Raw genomic sequence first — 19,624 nt, 5'->3', positions numbered from 1 at the left:
CCCCCGAGCTCCAAACTGTGGACCTAAGGTTTCCCCTGGGTATTCAAAACGGAGCGACGGTCAGAATGTTGATGAACTCCTGCCATCGCTGTACCCCCGTTCTCTCCGCTCCCACTGAACGCCCAATGCACAATATACACCCATCCGCACAGCCCATCGATGCGAACGGCCAAGAAACGTGTGTACACATGCCATTCACGGCGCTAAACTTGTGAGTGTCGCCCGGCGAAGTTTAGAGCGAATCACTTTGACCGCGTTCACTTTAGCACAGAAACGCGACGTGTCGTGCATAGCAGTGGGCTAGGTGCATTGCGTCAAAGATTATATGGACTGTGTTTTAACTGCGGCCGTTACAACAATCTAACTCTGGATAACACTAGCAAAGCAATCGATAATAGATAGCTACTCCCTCCCATCTGATGTTTTAAGGGAAATAAATTGCACCTTGTGTGAAAATTTACTCGGCGCCTGTGTGTGTGTGTGTGTGTGTGTGTGTGTGTGTGTGTGTGTGTGTGTGTGTGTGTGTGTGTGTGTGTGTGTGTGTGTGTGCGTGTGTGTGTGTGTGTGTGTGTGTGTGTATGTGTGTGTGTGTGTGTGTGTGTGTGTGTGTGTGTGTGTGTGTGTGTGTGTGTGTGTGTGTGTGTGTGTGTGTGTGTGTGTGTGTGTGTGTGTGTGTGTGTGTGTGTGTGTGTGTGTGTGGTGCTCCATTCAACGCTATTTTTAACCTTAGAAACTGCAGTGGGGGACAATCTATTTTTACAATTGGCACTTGGTCAACGGGCCGGTACATCTGACGTAAATCGAACGCAACAAAAGTTATTTTCCTGAATCCATTATCCCCTAGCAACTTAAATCTTACTTTACAGCAGGCGAAAGCCAAGATTTCAAGTATTTCTCCTGACCATGGAATATGACACAAATAAACGTTCGCCCTTCTCCATTAAGAGGGGGGGGGGGGGGGGGGGGGGGGGGGGGGGGGGGGGAGACAATTAATAGCAACATTACTTGTTTTAAGACAGAAACATAGAAACACGGGAAATAGGTGCAGGAGTAGGCCATTCGGCCCTTCGAACCAGTCAATATGATCATGGCTGATCATCCAAAATCAGTGCCCCGTTCCTGCTTCCCCCCCCCATATCCCTTGATTCCGTTAGTCTGAAGAGCTATGTCTAACTCTCTCTTGAAAACATCATACTGAGGGCAATATTTAATATTAAGTTGTTTCATTTAAAACATCTTGTTATTATACAATGCTGTTAGATGCCAGCATTTATTAGCATGGGACTTAACAGCTATAATATGAAGTGTAGACAAAAATGCTGGAGAAACTCAGCGGGTGCAGCAGCATCTATGGAGCGAAGGAAATAGGCAATCTATTGTAAATCTATAAGAAAATAGGGGAAAAATATATGGAAATCTATAAGGAAATAGGCAACGAAACATTGCCTATTTCCTTCGCTCCATAGATGCTGCTGCACCCGCTGAGTTTCTCCAGCATTTTTGTCTACCTACGATTTTCCAGCATCTGCAGTTCCTTCTTAAACATACAATGTGGAGTGGTTTAACCGTTTCATTGTAAGCCGTGGATCTGTGCCACTCGCCCCCCTGAGTTCATTAATACTGTAAATGTGACTCATATTCACTTGAACGCAATCTTCCCATCGTGCACGCACTTGAGTGACAGCCAGCTAACGTTTGCACCCTTAGTTGTATGTTCAAAATCAGAATCCAGGGGGTAATGATTTATCAAACACTTATTATCAAGAAAATGCCAAACGAAGGGCACCTTGGTAGCTACTGACGCACACGCCCGATAGTACCCAGGGACGTATAGAAAGCGCTTGCTCGGGACTGGGCGAAATCCATTCTAAGTGGCGATTCTCACTGCTTTTCCCCCCTTCTTCGAATCCTCCGGATCGCAAAACATGGTGAGTTCCGATGGTATTTTCATTTTAAAATTATTAAACCTTTTTTTTTGTCTCGGTTCGGTTTGGTTTGCACCCCCGGAGTAAGGCTTAAAGTTGTGTTTTGGGGGGTTGGGGGTTCTGTGATTCGAGTTAGGTTTTCTGAAAATCTCAGGGTCATCTGGGCTGTTGTTTCCTGCCAGCAGATGATGGCGGAACTGTCCGCGGTGCTGAAACAAATTCGTGAGAGTGGGCGGGCGGCGGCAGCCAGAAGATTTCTGTGACTATCCAAAGATCAAACACCCCAAGATTGGCCCCCGCCGCGCCAAGGCAGAAGAATTGAATCATAAACTTAGCTACATTTTAAAAAAAAATCTGCAACCTACACCTAATGTTTCAATCACAGTAAATCAGAGGCTATTTTTAAATATATATATTTATATGTTCTATATGTTCTATATGTTTTATATGTTCTATATTTAATATTTAATATATTAAATATATAAATATATATATTCTATATTTAATCGAGCTCTCCTCCAAAAGAAAAAGATACATTCTATTTTGAAATTATCTTGGTTTTGTGTTTGCTTCGACTCGGGCACCGTGTTACCCATTGCGATCCCGGGGCCGGGGTGTGAGTGGCCCAGGCGCTGGGGTGTGAGTGAAGGGCGTTAAATTAATGATTGCTATCGTAATTGTGGAGCAGAAACCCAGGGACCCGGCAATCCGTGAGCAGAAAGACAACACGGTTTGTTCATGTGCCGCAGATGGGGGGAAAGTGCTTGCCCGGGAGCAGCTGAGCTGCGGCGACTTACGGGGGAACATTTCAATCCTGGCAACATACCTGCACATCCACTCCCTGTTCGCAGCCGGCCGCCCGCCCGCGTTGCCATTAGAGTAGGCTGAATAAACGTGACTGCTGAAACGTTTGGCGTCCGCGCTGGTTTAACCTGAATTTCGCCTTTTCACAGGACGGCTTTGGCCAGGAAGGTATGATCAAGGAGACTGCCGGCATCTTCTCGCCGGGGCAGGCCGGCAGAAGCGAGGGGGTCGGGGTCCCCAGAAACAGCCCTGAAACTGATCCGCACCCACCACCTTCATCCGTGGCCACCGCCGCCGCCCCCCCGTCCACCCGAGGCAAAGGCCCCTTTCTCAAAGAAGTCAAATCGATCGAACCCGAGGGCGCCCAGACCGGGATCTGTACCAATGCCGCCGCGCAGCCCAACGCCGCCGTTCACCAGGATTCTATCGAAATCTCAGCGCGCAGGGATACCCCGGTTGAAATCAACGAGTACCCGAACAAGGTTTATTGTAAGATCGCCGAGGTGGAGGTGAATCGCAATCCCGGAATAACCACCGCGAATGAGCAGAACGACGCCGAAGGCAGTTGGGTCAACAAAATCCCGAGCACTGTCATCTTAGGAAGCGATGGTAACACGGTTGTCTTATCTGGTAATGCCAGTGGAGTAAGTGTTTCTCGTTTTACACGCGAAATGAAATTAACTAAACTGCGACCTCGCATGAAAAATAGACCCCCCTCTCTCTTAATGATTAAATAATGATGCACTATATTTGCTTCCTAAGCTTAATACTGGCAGAAATAGCAGCTTGAAGGTTAGAGTCTTGAGATTTCACTTCGTTCATGGACAGTTGTATTTCAAGTGATTTCTAGTTCATTTGGAATGCGTGTTCGAACTATTAACCACGCCGGTGGATTTAGAATCGTGTGATTAAAACACAACAAAAAAAAACAAAATTGGTTTCTCGACTGAACGTTGAACCAGTTCGCCGAAACCAGTCGCCATTATTGCACCTTTTGCCGGATTCAACTGCATTTTTATGTTTTCTTTAGGAAGATGGAGACGAAAACAAAGCGCGGGGAAACTGGTCGAGCAAGACGGAATTTATTTTGTCAATGGTGGGCTATGCTGTCGGGCTGGGGAATGTCTGGAGGTTCCCCTACCTTGCATTTCAAAACGGCGGAGGTAAGCTCCTAGCGCGGGCACCGGGATGCGACAAATGTCAGTCGCATCTCAAGGGCGAGATAAGACAAGGGGGTGGGGGTGGGGAGGGGGGGACGGGGGGGGGACGGGAATAGAGGTGGGGAGGGAGAAAGACAGAGGCCAGGGAATGCAAATATCTACAAATATCCCTGTCTCTCGAAGCATAGTTATGGGGTTTTAAAGGCATAATGAAAGGCAGTGTTTACAACCGAAACGGGGATTCTTAGGCTTCAGAGACAGCCAAAAGAAATGGCCAACAAAAGCTTAATAAAGTAGATCTCTCCATCGTTCGCCATTGTGAGATGACAGGAGAGGTGAAAGGAGAGGTGCGATTTCCCGCGAGGAAAAATTAAAGGCGGAATTCAGTGCATCCATTGAAAGATGGGTGGATGGGAAAAGGGGGCCGCTTTGAGTGTTGGTTGCTCATTCATTAATCGGTGAAACTCCAGGACGTTGCTCCTGCATCTTGTCCAGGGGATCAAGTGGCCGTGAGCGCCGCCAGAGAGTTTGCCGCATATCGATGCCGCTTTCCCTCCAGCCCACATTACACACTCCGTGAAGATCACACTCTCATTCAAAAAATTTTTCTTTGCCCCAATTCGCTTGTAACATGCCATAGATTTAGGAGATTTAAGTTTATAAAAAAAACATATTTGCAGGTAGAATTTGAGAGATTTAATTGCATTAGATTTGTACCTGAATTCTTGCACAGTGCATGCCTTCGTATGTGAATGCACATTTATGCGGGTTGCATCTAACAAACGAATCCATTCCGCGGCATGGAACTACTCAAGCATGTAAATGCGGTCTGTGTTGTCGCCACTGCAACGTTTAGCAGATGTGTACCCTTGGCCTATATATTGTTTTAAATGTTATTTGCTGTAGTTTTATTTGAGTTCGGCATTTTGAGGGGGCAATTATACACAGATAGTAACGATTTGAGACGGAAGCATCTTCAACCCTTTCAATGGGAACGCGACATAACAGTGCCGATGAATGATATACTCCAGCTTTTTGTGTCTATCTTGACATATTGTCTCATTGAATTTTCTTCGCATTGAACTATAATAGAAAGGGGGTATAGACACAAAACGCTGGAGTAGCTAATTTTTGTGTCTATGTTCGGTTTAAACCAGCATCTGCAGCTTCTTCCTACACAAATATATATTCATTGAAGGCTCTGCAGTTCAAACCAAATCATCGAATTTGTAACCAGACCATTGTGTAGGAAGGAACTGCATCTCTTTTGTGTGGGTAGGAACTGCAGATGCTGGTTTACACCGAAAATAGACACAAACATGAGTTACTCCAGCGTTTTGTGTCTATCCTCCTTCCTATTATAGTTCAGCGCGAAGAACATTCATTTAGACAATATATCAATCTTCGCTGCATTATCGCTGATTAGGTGATGAAGGGAAGATGTCACTGTTATATGTTTCCAATCATATTCTGGTTATCGCTCAAAAGCAAAACACCGGACATGATAGTGAAATTGGATCACTTGGGAACATATTTTCTTATCATTGTCGATCCCTTTGTAAATATATCGATTGATCGGAGGGCGTAGGGCAGATCGAAACATGTCCGGTGCAGGTGCGATACGGTGTGTAAAATAGACACAAAAATGGTGGAGTAACTCAGCGGGACAGGCAGCATCTCCGGAGAGAAGGAATGGGTCTGAAGAAGGGTCTCGACCCAAAACGTCACCCACTCCTACTCTCCAAACTTGCTGCCTGACCCGCCGAGTTACTCCAGCACTCTGTGTCTATCCTCGGTGTAAACCAGCATCTGCAGTTCCTTCCTGTCCATCGAGATCTGTAAAACGGTATTGAGCAAATTAGTTTGCCACCTTTTCTTTTACGGATCGCCATGGAAGGATGTGCTTGTGCTAACATGTCATCTAGACTCCCAGCACCTGGTGTTAAAGTCACTGGCTGCCACCTGAATCACCTTGATCGCTAAAATATTATTTTTGTTGCTTTGGCCTTCTGCAATGAACATAAAGATGTGTGAATTCTATTTTTGCATTTACAGGGGGGGGGGGGGGGGGGGATTCCTAATTAACGATACAAATATTGGCTCTAAATATCAACCAAGCGCCAAGTCCCGTGAAAATTGGCTGATTAGTCGGCGACACCATCGGGAAATAGATTACCTCCAGGGGAGACAAAAAAGCGTTTTGGATAGAACTCTTCAATGATTCAAGGCAGCTTCAAAACGCTTTGTGGCCATTGAAGTACTTTGCCACTTTGCCCCCCCCCCCCCCCCCCCCCCTCCCCCTCCCCCCCCCACCCCCCCCCCCCCCCTCCCCCCTAACTCAAACACACGCACGATTTAAAACAACTCCCACCTTCTTGTTCTGCCCAATAGTCGCCCATTCTCAGCGGGATGTTTCGAGCTGAAGCCTATAAGGTTCTCGAATAAGAATGCCGACTCGAGACGAGGAAGAAGGAACTGCAGATGCTGGTTTAAACCGAAGATAGGCGCAAAGAGTTGGAGTAACTCAGCGGGACAGGCAGCATCTCTGGAGAGAAGGAATGGGTGACATTTTGGGTCGAGACCCGAAACGTCACCCATTCCTTCTCTCCAGAGGTGCTGCCTGTCCCGCTGAGTTTACTACAGTGTCTATCTTCGACTCGAGATGAGGTCGGGCGTTAGTGAATATGTTGAAATATATAATGATAATTCATTAAATACATCAAATACAAATTGATAATTCTAGCAATTGAAGTAACAATGCCCAATTTTTCGTTTGATTACGAACGTACTCGTTCACCGATTATATGTAACATGCATTATATTATATGCATTATGCTATTGCATTTAATATTAACAAAGCCTACACGATCTCATAAATAGGTAACACCATTTAAGATTCCGCGCTGCGGGCAAATATAGTATTTTTGTCAAGCTTTGAGATTTATTCCACTATTAAAGAAACCATATCAAATTTGCTGATCTATCAAGAGATAGACTAATTACGTGTGGATTAATAAACGGTTAGTAATCCATAGTTTAATAAAAATGCATCATAATTCAACGATTTTTTAAAACCTATCAAGAAGCCTTTGATCAAGTTTCGAAGAAGGGGTCCCATTTTAGTTGTCGGAAGGGTCTCGCCCATTCCTTCTCTCTACAGATGCTGCTTGTCCCACTGAGTCACCCCAGCATTTTGTAGCGATCTTCCAGTTTAGTTCACGTTTTTTTGTTTAATTGCTTTTGCGAATTTAATGACGGACCACCCCCCGGACACTTATTATCACTTATTATTATTTATTTAAATCATTTGCTATGTCGCTCTTCCAGGGAGATGCTAAATGCATTTCGTTGTCTCTGTACTGTACACTGACAATGACAATTAAAATTGAATCTGAATCTGAATCTGAAAACCCGAGTTCTATAGAAAGTTGTACGATGTTGTCACCATCAACACATGCTCACAGCGCCAGAGACCCGGGTTCGATCCTGACTACGGGCGCTGTCCGTACGGAGTCAGTGCGTTCTCCCCGTGACCCGCGTGGGTTTTCTCCGGGTGCTCCGGTTTCCTCCCACACTCCAAAGACGTACAGGTTTGTAGGTTAATTGGCTTCGGTAAAATTGTAAATTGTCCCTAGTATGTAGGGTGGTGTTAATGTGCGAGGATCGCTGGTCAGCGGTGGGCCGAAGGGCCTGTTTCCGTGCTGTATCTCTAAACTAACCTAAACTAAATATCATGGCCCAGATTTAAAGCTCAGTGCCACAGTTGGATTCGAGTTTTGGGTTGCGGGTGTGTATCCAGCCAGGGTTCTTAGCGGTAACAATGGTCAACACTAGATTCTCGATAGTTAGACCACGGGTGACATTAGTGACTTTGGAAAGAACTAACACCTTCAGTAAAATCTGATAATTTATCGTACGTTTAATAAAGGCAATTATGTTTTTGGATGTAACTATTGTAAAGAAAAAAAATCGAGATATACATATTGGGACAGTTTGTGCGAACCATATCCAGTCACCCAGTTTTATGGAACTGATGCACTACAATGTTGAGAACTGTATTCTGAAAATTTTCGGTCAGTCTGACCCTCCTCCTGGTTACAATTTACACTGTATGCCTCGTTGTCACCTTCCCCTCGCTCACGATTATCTAATCTACGTTTTCCTTGATCTCGTCGTCTTTGATCTGTCATTTTCACACCTTACCCTTCCATATCTCTCGTTTCACTTTCCCCTGACTCTCAGTCTGGAGAAGGGTCTCGACCCGAAACGTCACCCATTCCTTCTCTCCAGAGATGTTGCCCGATCCGCTGAGTTACTCCAGCATTTTGTGTCTATGTTCAACTTCCCCGTTGCTCTATCTATTGTACTTGAGTTTTACTTGATTGGATTCGTGTAGAGTATGTTTGATCCGATTTGGATAGCTTGCAGGACAAAGCCTTTCACTGTACCTCGGTACAAGTTATAATAATAAACTCAAATCTAGAAGTGAGTGCACCTGGAGGCATCGTTATATTACATCTTACAGTTGTCTAGTTGTTCACTGCCTGCATTTGTACACTAGTTCCTCCGGAAATGGAAAAGGGAACAAGGCCAATCTCCCTGGGTTAGCGAACGAGTTTGGTTTAGCTTAGAGATGCAGAGTAGAAACAGGCCCTTCGGCCCACCGAGTCCACGCTGACCCAACATCACCCGCTCTATGTTATCGCACGTTCTCATCCACCCCCTACGCACTAGGGGGGCAATTTACAGAGGGCCATTTGGCCGACAAACCCGCACGTCTTTGGAATGTGGGAGGAGACCCGAGCACCCGGAGGAAACCTGCGCGGTCGCGGGAAGAACGTGCATATTCCACACAGACTACACCCGATGTCAGGATCGAACCCGGGTCTCTGAGGCAGCAACTCTAACAGAATCGATTGACAAACAGACCTTTCGACATTCATTGATGAAAAAATATTTAATGAATTGTTGCCTTCTTAAAATAGGATTAAATACAGATTTGAGGGAGAGCCACAAATTGATGTAACGAAATTAGAATCAACTGTTAATTTATGCAGATTATGGAGAGCTTGAATTACAGTTTGGTGATGAATGGCGGAACTTTAATTTTCGAGTTGATGTGAACTTCACTAATTGGCCATGTATTGTCAACGATTGATTTTATTCTTGGTCAGTGGCGTGTCTTGGCGGCGGCACCGTGGCGCAGCAGGTAGATCTGCTGCCTCACAGCGCCAGAGACACGCGTTCGATCCTGACCTCGGTTGCTGTCGGTGTGGAGTTTGCACGTTGGCCGCGCGGGGTTTTTTCCCACAAACCGCGCAGGTTTGTAGGTTAATTGATTTCTGTAAATTGCCCCCTAGTGTGTAGAATGCGAGAGTGGGATTACATAGAAATAATGAATGGTCAGTGTGGACTCGAAGGGGTTGTTTCCACGCTGTATCTCTAAAGGAGTAGGCCATTCGACTCTTCGAGCCAGCACCGCCATTCACTGTTATCATGGCTGATCATCTACAATTAGTACCCCGTTCCTGCCTTCTCCCCATATCCCTTCACTCCGCTATCTTTGAGATCTATCTAACTCTTTCTTGAAAGCCTCCAGAGAATTGGCCTCCACTGCCTTCTGAGGCGGAGAATTCCACAGATTCTCAACTCTCTGGGCGAAAATGTTTTCCCGTTCTAAATGGCCTGCTCCTTTTTCGTAGAAACTTCCCCTCCCCTTCCCAGCTCTCCCACGGTCCACTGTCTCCGCCTCTTCCTTTCGTCACCCCACCCCCACATCAGTCTTAAGAAGGGTCTCGACCCGAAACGTCACCTATTCCCTCGCTCCATAGATGCTGCCTCACCCGCTGAGTTTCTCCAGCATTTTTGTCTACCTTCGATTTTTCCAGCATCTGCAGTTCTTTCTTAAACATACCCCTAAATCGTAATCTGTGGCCCCTGGTTCTGGACTCCCCCAACATCGGGAACATGTTTCCTGCCTCTTATCTAGCGTGTCGTAAACTAAAGGCCATGTTCGCAAAATACTAATTGATCCCGTGTAACTTCACCTGGCAAATCGGGGGTGGCGGGAACTAATGCAGTGTTAACACCACTCACGTTACCGCTTCAACATCGCCTCACGAACGGTGGCGGAGCGCCAGAGACCCGGTTCGATCCCGACTACGGGTGCTGTCTGTACGGAATTTGCACGTTCTCCCCGTAACCCCCGTGGGTTTTCTCCGAGATCTTCGGTTTCCTCCCACACTCCAAAGACGTGCAGGTTTGTAGGTTGATTGGCTTGGTATTAATGTAAATTGTCCTTAGTGTGTGTGTGTAGGATAGTGTTAGTGTGCGGGGATCGCTGGTCGATGCGGACTCGCTGGGCCGAAGGGCCTGTTTCCCCGCTGTATCTCTAAACTAAACTAAACTGAATTCAACTCACCGGATTTCAATCAATTGAAATGAATTACAGCTGATTTCAAGGACGATGTTCTCTCTGTAATAACAAGGCTGGTTTACCGAAGAAAGACACAAAGTGCTGGAGTAACTCAGCGGCTCAGGCAACATCTCTGGAGAACATGGCCAGGCGACGTTTCGGGTCTTGCCCATGTTCAAATTTACCCATTATCACCTATCCATGTTCTCCAGAGATGCTGCCTGACCCGCAGAGTTACTCCAGCACTCTGTGAAACGTCACCTATCCATGTTCTCCACAGATGCTGCCTGACCCGCTGAGTTACTCCAGCATTTAAGTCTTAACCTGTCCTCTTTATTTGGAATGTACTTGTATATGAGTTTTATCATCGTCCTTTGACATTTATACACCAAAGCCAAATTCAATATTTCGGGGCAGGTGTTATTTTAATAAATACAGCGACTCAACTGGGTAACGTTGCTGTTTCACAGTGCCAGAGACGCGGGTTCGTTCCTGACCTCGGGCGCTGTCTGTGTGCAGTTTACACGTTCTCCCTGTGACCGCGTGGTTTTTCTCCGGGTGCTCCGGTTTCCTTCCACATCCCAAAGGCATGCGGGGTTGTAGGTTAATTGGCCCTAGTGCGTGGGGAGTGGATGAGAAAGCGGGACAACTTAAGACCTAGTGTGAACGGGTGATCGTTGTTGGGCTAGGACTCGATGGGCCAAAGGGCCTGTTTCCCTGCTGTATCTCTAAGCGAAATATAACGTTTCGTCGAACACGTTTCCTTCGGGAAAACCATCTAGGAAAACGACAACGTTTTTACCTATTTGGCAATAAAAATGTAGTCGTTTTCTGTTCCGGCTTTTGCGCCATTTCATGGTGCACTAACGAGATTTGATGATGTGTTTCCGATACCAACATCTGAAATTCTATCCCATTCTCATTAATGCCTCGACCCGAAACGTCACCCATTCCTTCACCCCGGAGATGCTGTCTGTCCCGCTGAGTTACTCCAGCATTTTGTGTCTATCTTCGGTGTAAACCAGCATCTGCAGTTCCTTCCTGCACATTAATACTTGTAATATTCGTTGAGGGAAATCAAAGATCCTAAAATATTTTCAAAATTGCGTGTGTGCGCGCATCTGTATCCAGACCCTGTAATGCTTCTGTGTCGGAAGGAACCGCGAATGCTGGTTTAAGATAGACACACAAAAACTGGAGCAACTTAGCGGGACTGCCGGCATCTCTGGAGAGAAGGAATAGGTGACGTTTCGGGTCGAGACCCTTCTTCAGACTCTGACCCGCTGAGTTATTCCAGCTGTTTGTGGCTATCCCTGTAACGTGACAACTGAAAAATAACTTCCAGTCTGAAGAAGGGTCTCGACCCTTCTTAAAACCGAGATGAGAAGATCTTTTCTCTGGAACTCCCTGCCACAGAGGGTAGTCGAGGCCAGTTCATTGGCTATATTTAAGAGGGAGTTAGATGTGGCCCTTGTGGCTAAGGGGATCAGATGGTATGGAGAGAAGGCAGGTACGGGATACTGAGTTGGATGATCAGCCATGATCATATTGAATGGCGGTGCAGGCTCGAAGGGCCGAATGGCCTACTCCTGCACCTAATTTCTATGTTTCTATGACCCGAAACGTCGCCCATTCCTTTTCTCCGGAGATGCTGCCTGTCCCGCTGAGTTACTCCAGCATTTTGTGTCTATCTTCGGCTTAAACCAGCATCTGCAGTTCCATCCTATACTTATTGAATTTAGGAGGCTGTTTTGACCCACTGGGATGCAGGGTTGTGGCGATAATTATTGCTACTCAGTCCCATCAGCCGCCTGTTAAATCTGTTTACCAAACACCCTCCTGTTTATCTCCACGTAACCCAAGTCGAATTAAAATCCAAAATGCCCATGGGGCCTAAATCGTCATTGAAGCGTGACCAAGATGCAGGGGAGGGGAGGCGAGATAAACACGGTCTTTCTTTCATGCTCCGCTCTCCCCTAATTCCTTTACCGGATTAAGTAAAGTTTCGTTTAGTTTAGGGAAACAGCGCGGAAACAGGCCCTTCGGCCCACCGGGTCCGCACTGACCAGCGGACCCCTCCCCGCCCCCACCCCCGCGTACACTAATACTATCCTACACACACTGGGGACTATTTTACATTCATACCAAGCCGATTAACCGACAAACCCGTACATCTTTGGAATAAACCGGAAGATCCTGGAGAAAAACCACGCGGTCACGGTGAGAACGTACAAAAACTCCGTACAGGCAGCACCCGTGGTCGGGATCGATCCCGGGTCTCCGGCGCTGCAAAGCTACCGCTGCGCCACCCAATGTGAAATGTGCATCATTGGACTGGAGATTTGTACTATGGGGCACAGCCCGGAAGAAGTCCTCGCAAGAACCTTGTATTGCACCCCCCCCCCCCGGTCATTTGGAAGTCACGCACACATTTCCTGACACAAAATGTTGGAGTAGAACTCAGCAGGACAAGCAGCATCTCTGGACAGAAGGAATGGGTGACGTTTCGGGCCGAGACCCTTCTTCAACCCGTCTTGAAGTCAATTAGAAGAACAGTGATAGAATCCGCGGATTGTTTAAGAAGGAACGGCAGATGCTGGAAAATCGAAGGTAGACAAAAATGTTGGAGAAACTCAGCGGGTGCAGCAGCATCTAAGGAAATAGGCAACGTTTTGGGTCGAGACCCTTCTTCAGTCTGAAGAAGGGTTTCGGCCCGAAACGTTGCCTATTTGGTACGTCGGTACTCGGGGCTCTCGTGGACATTTTTCATCATGTTGAAAAATCTTCACGAGTCTTCCCGTGCTTACCTGCCGTTAGCGAGTCTTCCCGAGTACCTCCCGTTAGCGCTAAGAGACGTCCCCGAGCTCCGACGTACCCGCTACGTTCATTCTCCGTGCTTACCACGAGTTTGATTTTTTTTTTTTTTAACTCGGGAGAGCTCTTGGAATGAACTCGCACCGTGGGACAGGGCTATTACCTCGTACAGTGGAGGCCTACAGCCAAGGTTTCCCCATCTGCCAACCCAATTGCACTGGGATTTTTCAAATGGGCCAATCTGCTTTGCACGTCCCGTGAACACTAGATTATGTAGAGTCGTTCTGTTCACATTTCTGCTCCAGCCCCGCTTTTGCTTACAACAACAACAAAAAACACCCCTTCTCCACTGAAGTAGGGTCGCGATCCGAAACGTCACCTATTCCTTCGCTCCATAGATGCTGCCTCACCCGCTGAGTTTCTCCAGTTGTTTTGTCTACTATCTCCTCCAAAGGTCTGGAATATAGCGACAGAGAGATACAGCGTGGAAACATGCCAGTTGTCCTACCGAAGGTACACAAAATTGCTGGGGAAACTCAGCGGGTGCAGCAGCATCTATGGAGCGAAGGAAATAGGCGACGTTTCGGGCCGAAACCCTTCTTCAGACTGATGGGGGGTGGGGGAAAGAAAGAAGGAAAAGGGGAGGAGGAGGAGGAGCCCGAGGGCGGGCGGATGGGAGGGTGGGAGGAGACAGCTAGAGGGTTAAGGAAGGGGAGGAGACAGCAAGGGCTAGCCAAATTGGGAGAATTCTATGTTAATGCCATAAGGAAGCAAGGTCCCCAGACGGAATATGAGGTGCTGTTCCTCCAATTTCCGCTGTTGCTCACTCTGGCAATGGAGGAGACCCAGGACAGAGAGGTCGGATTGGGAATGGGAGGGGGAGTTGAAGTGCTGAGCCACCGGGAGGTCAGGTAGGTTATTGCGGACTGAGCGGAGGTGTTCGGCGAAACGATCGCCCAACCTACGCTTGGTCTCACCGATGTAAATCAGCTGACATCTAGAGCAGCGGATGCAGTAGATGAGGTTGGAGGAGATACAGGTGAACCTTTGTCGCACCTGGAACGACTGCTTGGGACCTTGGATGGAGTCGAGGGGGGAGGTGAAGGGACAGGTGTTGCATTTCTTGCGGTTGCAACGGAAAGTGCCCGGGGAGGGGGTGGTGCGGGAGGGAAGGGAAGAATTGACGAGGGAGTTGCGGAGGGAGCGGTCTTTGCGGAAGGCAGACATGGGGGGAGATGGGAAGATGTGGCGAGTGGTGGGGTCACGTTGGAGGTACTCCAGTTGTCCTACCGAGCTACCCTGCCCCATTTATACTAATCCTACACTAATCTAATCCAGATCTATTCTCTCTGTAATGTTATCAATGCTCACCAGATTCCACTTTACAGTATACACCAGGTGCAATTTACAATGGCCAATTAACATAGAAACATAGAAAACAGGTGCAGGAGGAGCTTCCGCCTGTAGCCTCCGCTCCATAGAGCATCCAAATTCATTTTATTTCACCTTAAACCACAAGAGTCGTACATCATGGAAACATGTCTGCGTTTTTTTAAACATAGGATGGTGGTGAAATGTAAGTAAGTAAGTTTATTGGCCAAGTATTCACATACAAGGAATTTGCCTTGGTGCTCCGCCCACAAGTAACAACATCACATACAGTGACAGTTACGAATGACTCAGAAAACACTAAACATTCATAATAATAAAACATTAATGACAAAACACCATTGGTCAAGCATGTGAACCAACAAAATACCAGATCAAAGAACAGAAAATTGCATTGCCATTTTTTTTAAAGAAAGTTTAAGCAATGATGCCTTGTTTCCGATGTTGGGGATGTTGGGGATGTTGGGGAAGTCCAGAACAAGGGGTCACAGTTTAAGGATAAGGGGGAAATCTTTTAGGACTGAGATGAGAAAAACATTTTTCACACAGAGAGTGGTGAATCTGTGGAATTCTCTGCCACAGAAGGTAGTTGAGGCCAGTTCATTGGCTATATTTAAGAGGGAGTTAGATGTGGCCCTTGTGGCTAAAGGTATCAGGGTATATGGAGAGAAGGCAGGTACAGGATACTGAGTTGGATGATCAGCCATGATCATATTGAATGGCGGTGCAGGCTCGAAGGGCCGAATGGCCTCCTCCTGCACCTATTTTCTATGTTTCTATGTTTATTGAGATGGAGCAGCAACCATTGATATTTTTACAGCTATGTTTATTCAAAGTTACTTGGAAATCAACCCATTGGAAGTTGTTGGGGATGGTTGCTAACCAGTTAAGATACAAAACTATTATAACCTAGACTATTGATCCTGACTTCTGCTTGGCAGCTGTGGAAATTAATTATGAGATGTTATATGTATATATTTGGAATGTGCAGCTAGTATCTGTAATGGTGGCTTCTTCTTTTTGTCTATGGCACGCACAGCCTAAAGTTGTAGGACAACTTGTGCTATTTGGTCTTCGGTTTGTGCACGCCAGGTTGATTGCATTTGTTGAAACAGGGTGGACCAAGTGAAGGTTGCAATCTCTCACCCCTAATGGTGGCTCAATATATAATGAGCACAAATGCTATTTGTACCTGGAATTGATATTTGACCACGATGACATTTTAAAAATGGAATGGAATTTGCCACATGTTATTCATTGAATTTACTGCCACCGATGGTGATGGAGGACAAGCCATTGGGTATTTTTAAGGAAGATAGACACAAAATGCTGGAGTAACTCAGCGGGACAGGCAGCTTCTCTGCAGAGAAGGAATGGGTGACGTTTCGGGTCCAGACCCTTCCTCAGACTGAGAGTCAGGGGAGGAGGAGATACAGAGATAAGGATGTGCAAGGTGTGAGAACGAGGCATCATAGGGGGTGGAGATGAAGGAAAATGTAGAATAGATAATTGTTAACTGGGAGAAGGTAACAACCAAAGATCCTATAGCGAGCAAGATAGATCACTCGATAAAAAAGACGTAGTACGGTCATGGGCAGATTCATGCGTAATTTTCGGCCCCATTTCCGTAACCGGCTTCCGCACCAAAGATCCAATAGCGGAGCAAAGATACTAGTGCGGAGACGGAAGCCGGTTACGGAAACATCCTCGTAAAAATAAAAGTTATTTGGTAAAAATCTTCTCCTCACTTTCAGAATTATAATTTATTAACACAAACTGTTCCCCCGCAACGTTGATTACACTGCGGGTCGGGTCGGGTCGGGTCAGGTTACTGAAATGGATGAAAAAAAGGCCCACGTTCCGCCCATTGCATTTAGAAAGAGTGGTCTATCTTGCTCCGCTATAGGATCTTTGGTAACGACAAAGCAAACAGAGATAAAATGTAAGGTGCAGAGTGACAGATTCTTGATTAGTACGGGTGTCAGGGGTTATGGGGAGAGGACAGGAGAATGGGGTCGAGAGGCCAAGGTCGATCAGCTACGATTGAATGGCAGAGTAGACTTGATGGGCTGAATGGCCTAATTCTGCTCCTCTAACATGGACTTATGAACGATTCAGCTGAGGGTGTTTGACTGATGTCACTTTTGTGTAACCAATGTAACATATCAAACTAACTGTGATTTTATGGTGTTAAGCTAACGACATTTGTAGTGTAAAACCAATTATTTTATTGCATCTTTGGTGCTTTTTCTCAGTCATATTGAGACTGTAAACCGACTAATTGTCCTAGACTGTGTTGAATAAAAAAGGTGTCATTGACTTTGGATGAACCGATCAAACAGCGATTCAGTCACTTGATGTACAACTGTCCTTTTTTTTATCATCAGTTGAAGTAGAGAAGCGTAGGCAGTGGATAAATTAATGCCACTTCACAAATGGTCAATGGTCAAATTAGTTTGTGTAGCTTAGTTGAACCGAGGCACAGAGAAATGCTTTTTGGTGTGTGCTATCCAGTCAGCGGAAAGACTATACATGAATAGACAATAGACAATAGGTGCAGGAGTAGGCCTTCGAGCCAGCACCGCCATTCAATGTGATCATGGCTGATCATCCCCAATCAGTACCCTGTTCCTGCCTTCTCCCCACATCCTCTGACTCCGCTATCTTTAAGAGCCCTATCTAGCTCTCTCTTGAAAGCATCCAGAGAACCTGCCTCCACCGCCCTCTGAGGCAGAGAATTCCACAGACAGCTGTGGACAGCTACAATCTAGCTGTCCGCAGTGTACAGATACAAGATAAAGGGAATAAGGTTGAGTGCAAGATGAAGTACAGTAAAGTCTGATTGAAGAGCATTGCTTGTGATCTTGTAAGATGTAACCTTTCCACATGCCAGCACCGGGTATTCCAGACACAAACCTTTACTAAATCTCTTATCAGCCATCCTTCCTTTGGCATCAGTCAGTCCTTTCATCCAATGGAGGTTTCAGATTCAGGAACAGTTTCTTCCCCGCTGTTATCAGGCAACAGAACCATCCTATAACCAACTAGAGAGCGGTCTTGACCTCCAATCTACCTCATTGGAGACCGTCAAACTATCTTTAATCGGAGGTACACAAAATTGCTGGGGAAACTCAGCGGGTGCAGCAGCATCTATGGAGCGAAGGAAATAGGCGACGTTTCGGGCCGAAACCCTTCTTCAGATGGAGATGGACACAAAATGCTGTTGTTACTCAGTGGGACAGGCAGCATCTCTGGACAATAGACAAGAGACGCAGGAGTAGGCCATTCGGCCCTTCGAGCCAGCACCGCCATTCAATGTGATCATGGCGGATCATCCACAATCAATCCCCCGTTCCTGCCTTCTCCCCATATCCCCTGACTCCGCTATCTTTAAGAGCCCTATCTAGCTCTCTCTTGAAAGCATCCAGAGAACCGGCCTCCACCGCCCTCTGAGGCAGAGAATTGCACAGACTCACAACTCTCTGTGTGAAAAAGTGTTTCCTCGTCTTCGTTCTAATAAAAGGAATAAATGACGTTTCAGATCGAGACCCTCCTTCATTCTGAGAGTCAGGGGAGAGGGAAATGAGAGATATGGATTGTCACCTTGTCGTGGTGGAGAAGCTTGCGTGGACCTGAGATCCTGAGAGCGATGCCGTCTGGAGCTACGCTCCTGGTAGGGCCACCCATGGCGGTAAGGTCGAGGGGGAGGACTCTGACAAAGAGCGATGCAACCAAGGCCTCAACGGTGGAACAGGCGGAGGACGATGGCTGACCTTAGTGGAGCGTCACAACGGCTGGGAAGGCGGATGAAGGCTGCAGCAGAAAAGGGTCTCCGGTCGTCTTGGACTCCATGCCACTGGATCCTGACCCAGATCTGTCAAGGACCGTGGGGTGGCTGTCTGTGCACCAGTCTCCCCACGTTAAACAAAGTCACGCACAGGTGTCTCCAACCCTGGAGCCACCCATGGTCAGCCCACGACCGAAGGGGGCTTCACAGCACATAGAACCAACACACACAGAAAGATAAGCACAAAGCAACAATGATCAAGGAAAGGTAGAGCCCACAATGGTCGATTGTTGGCTGTGGACTCGGTGATAACGAGTTACACAGACAGTGAAGCTCAACAGAATGACAGTAAAATGAGTACGATGATAAAGGTGGGGGAGGGATGGAGAGAGAGAGAGGGGATGCAAGGGTTACTTGAAGTTAGAGAAATCAATTTTCATACTGCTGGGTTGTAAGCTGACCAAGCAAAATATGAGGTAGACAAAATTGCTGGAGAAACTCAGCGGGTGAGGAAGCATCTACGGAGCGAAGGAATAGGTGGCGTTTCAGGTCGAGATCCTTCTTCAATAGACAATAGACAATAGACAGTAGGCCATTTGGCCCTTCGAGCCAGAACCACCATTCAATGTGATCATGTCTGATCATCCCCAATCAGTACCCCGTTCCTGCCTTCTCCGCATATCCCCTGACTCTGCTATTTTTAAGAGCCCTATCTAGCTCTCTCTTGAAAGCATCCAGAGAACCTGCCTCCACCGCCCTCAGAGGCAGAGAATTCTTCAGACTGTCATCATTTTGTGTACTCCTCTGCGAAATCTCCTCAAGGTATGCCTACATTGAAGAAGTTCTCATCCAAAGACAGTTTAACAACCTCCTCTCGCACTGCCCCCCCTCACATGGTCTGGAACACCTCTTGAGCACTGCACCAACCCTGTCTACCTCGGTGTAACACTGGATCGCACTCTCTCCTATAAGGAACACGTCAAAAACACCAAACTGAAAGTTAACTCCCGAAATAACATCCTCCGGAAGCTGACCAACTCCAAATGGGGAGCCACAGCACACACATTAAGATCTACTGCTCTGGCCCTGTGCTACTCCTCTGCGGAGTTTGCGTGTCCTGTTTGGGAGAGATCATCCCATGCCAAGAAATTAGACCCAGCGTTGAATAACACCTGCCGCTCAATCACTGGCTGCTTGAATCCCACCAACATAAACAACCTGCACCTCCTCGCTGGCATTGCCCCTGCTGATGTGAGACGGGAAGTCGCCAGCCGAGTAGAGATGACCAAGGCCACCAGTGATGAACGCCACCTCCTCTATGGACGTGTAC

At 46.9% G+C, this 19,624-nt stretch overlaps 1 protein-coding gene across 1 annotated transcript in view; it reads left to right on the top strand.

The window, feature by feature from the left end:
* The first annotated feature begins 1,647 nt into the window (after nt 1-1,647).
* slc6a5 (solute carrier family 6 member 5) overlaps nt 1,648-19,624 on the top strand; it is a 79,280-nt gene continuing 61,303 nt past the window's right edge. The window contains exons 1-3 of the mRNA XM_033038673.1: nt 1,648-1,928; nt 2,879-3,373; nt 3,760-3,892. Coding sequence (XP_032894564.1) covers nt 1,926-1,928; nt 2,879-3,373; nt 3,760-3,892 — 631 coding nt within the window. The 5' untranslated portion in view covers nt 1,648-1,925. The remainder of the gene's footprint in view (nt 1,929-2,878; nt 3,374-3,759; nt 3,893-19,624) is intronic.

This window comes from Amblyraja radiata, chromosome 20, assembly GCF_010909765.2.
Source record: "Amblyraja radiata isolate CabotCenter1 chromosome 20, sAmbRad1.1.pri, whole genome shotgun sequence".
Taxonomy (NCBI): Eukaryota; Metazoa; Chordata; class Chondrichthyes; order Rajiformes; family Rajidae; genus Amblyraja; species Amblyraja radiata.
The sequence above is the reverse complement of the archived record's forward strand: the minus strand, read 5'-3'. Positions and strand labels throughout refer to the sequence as shown.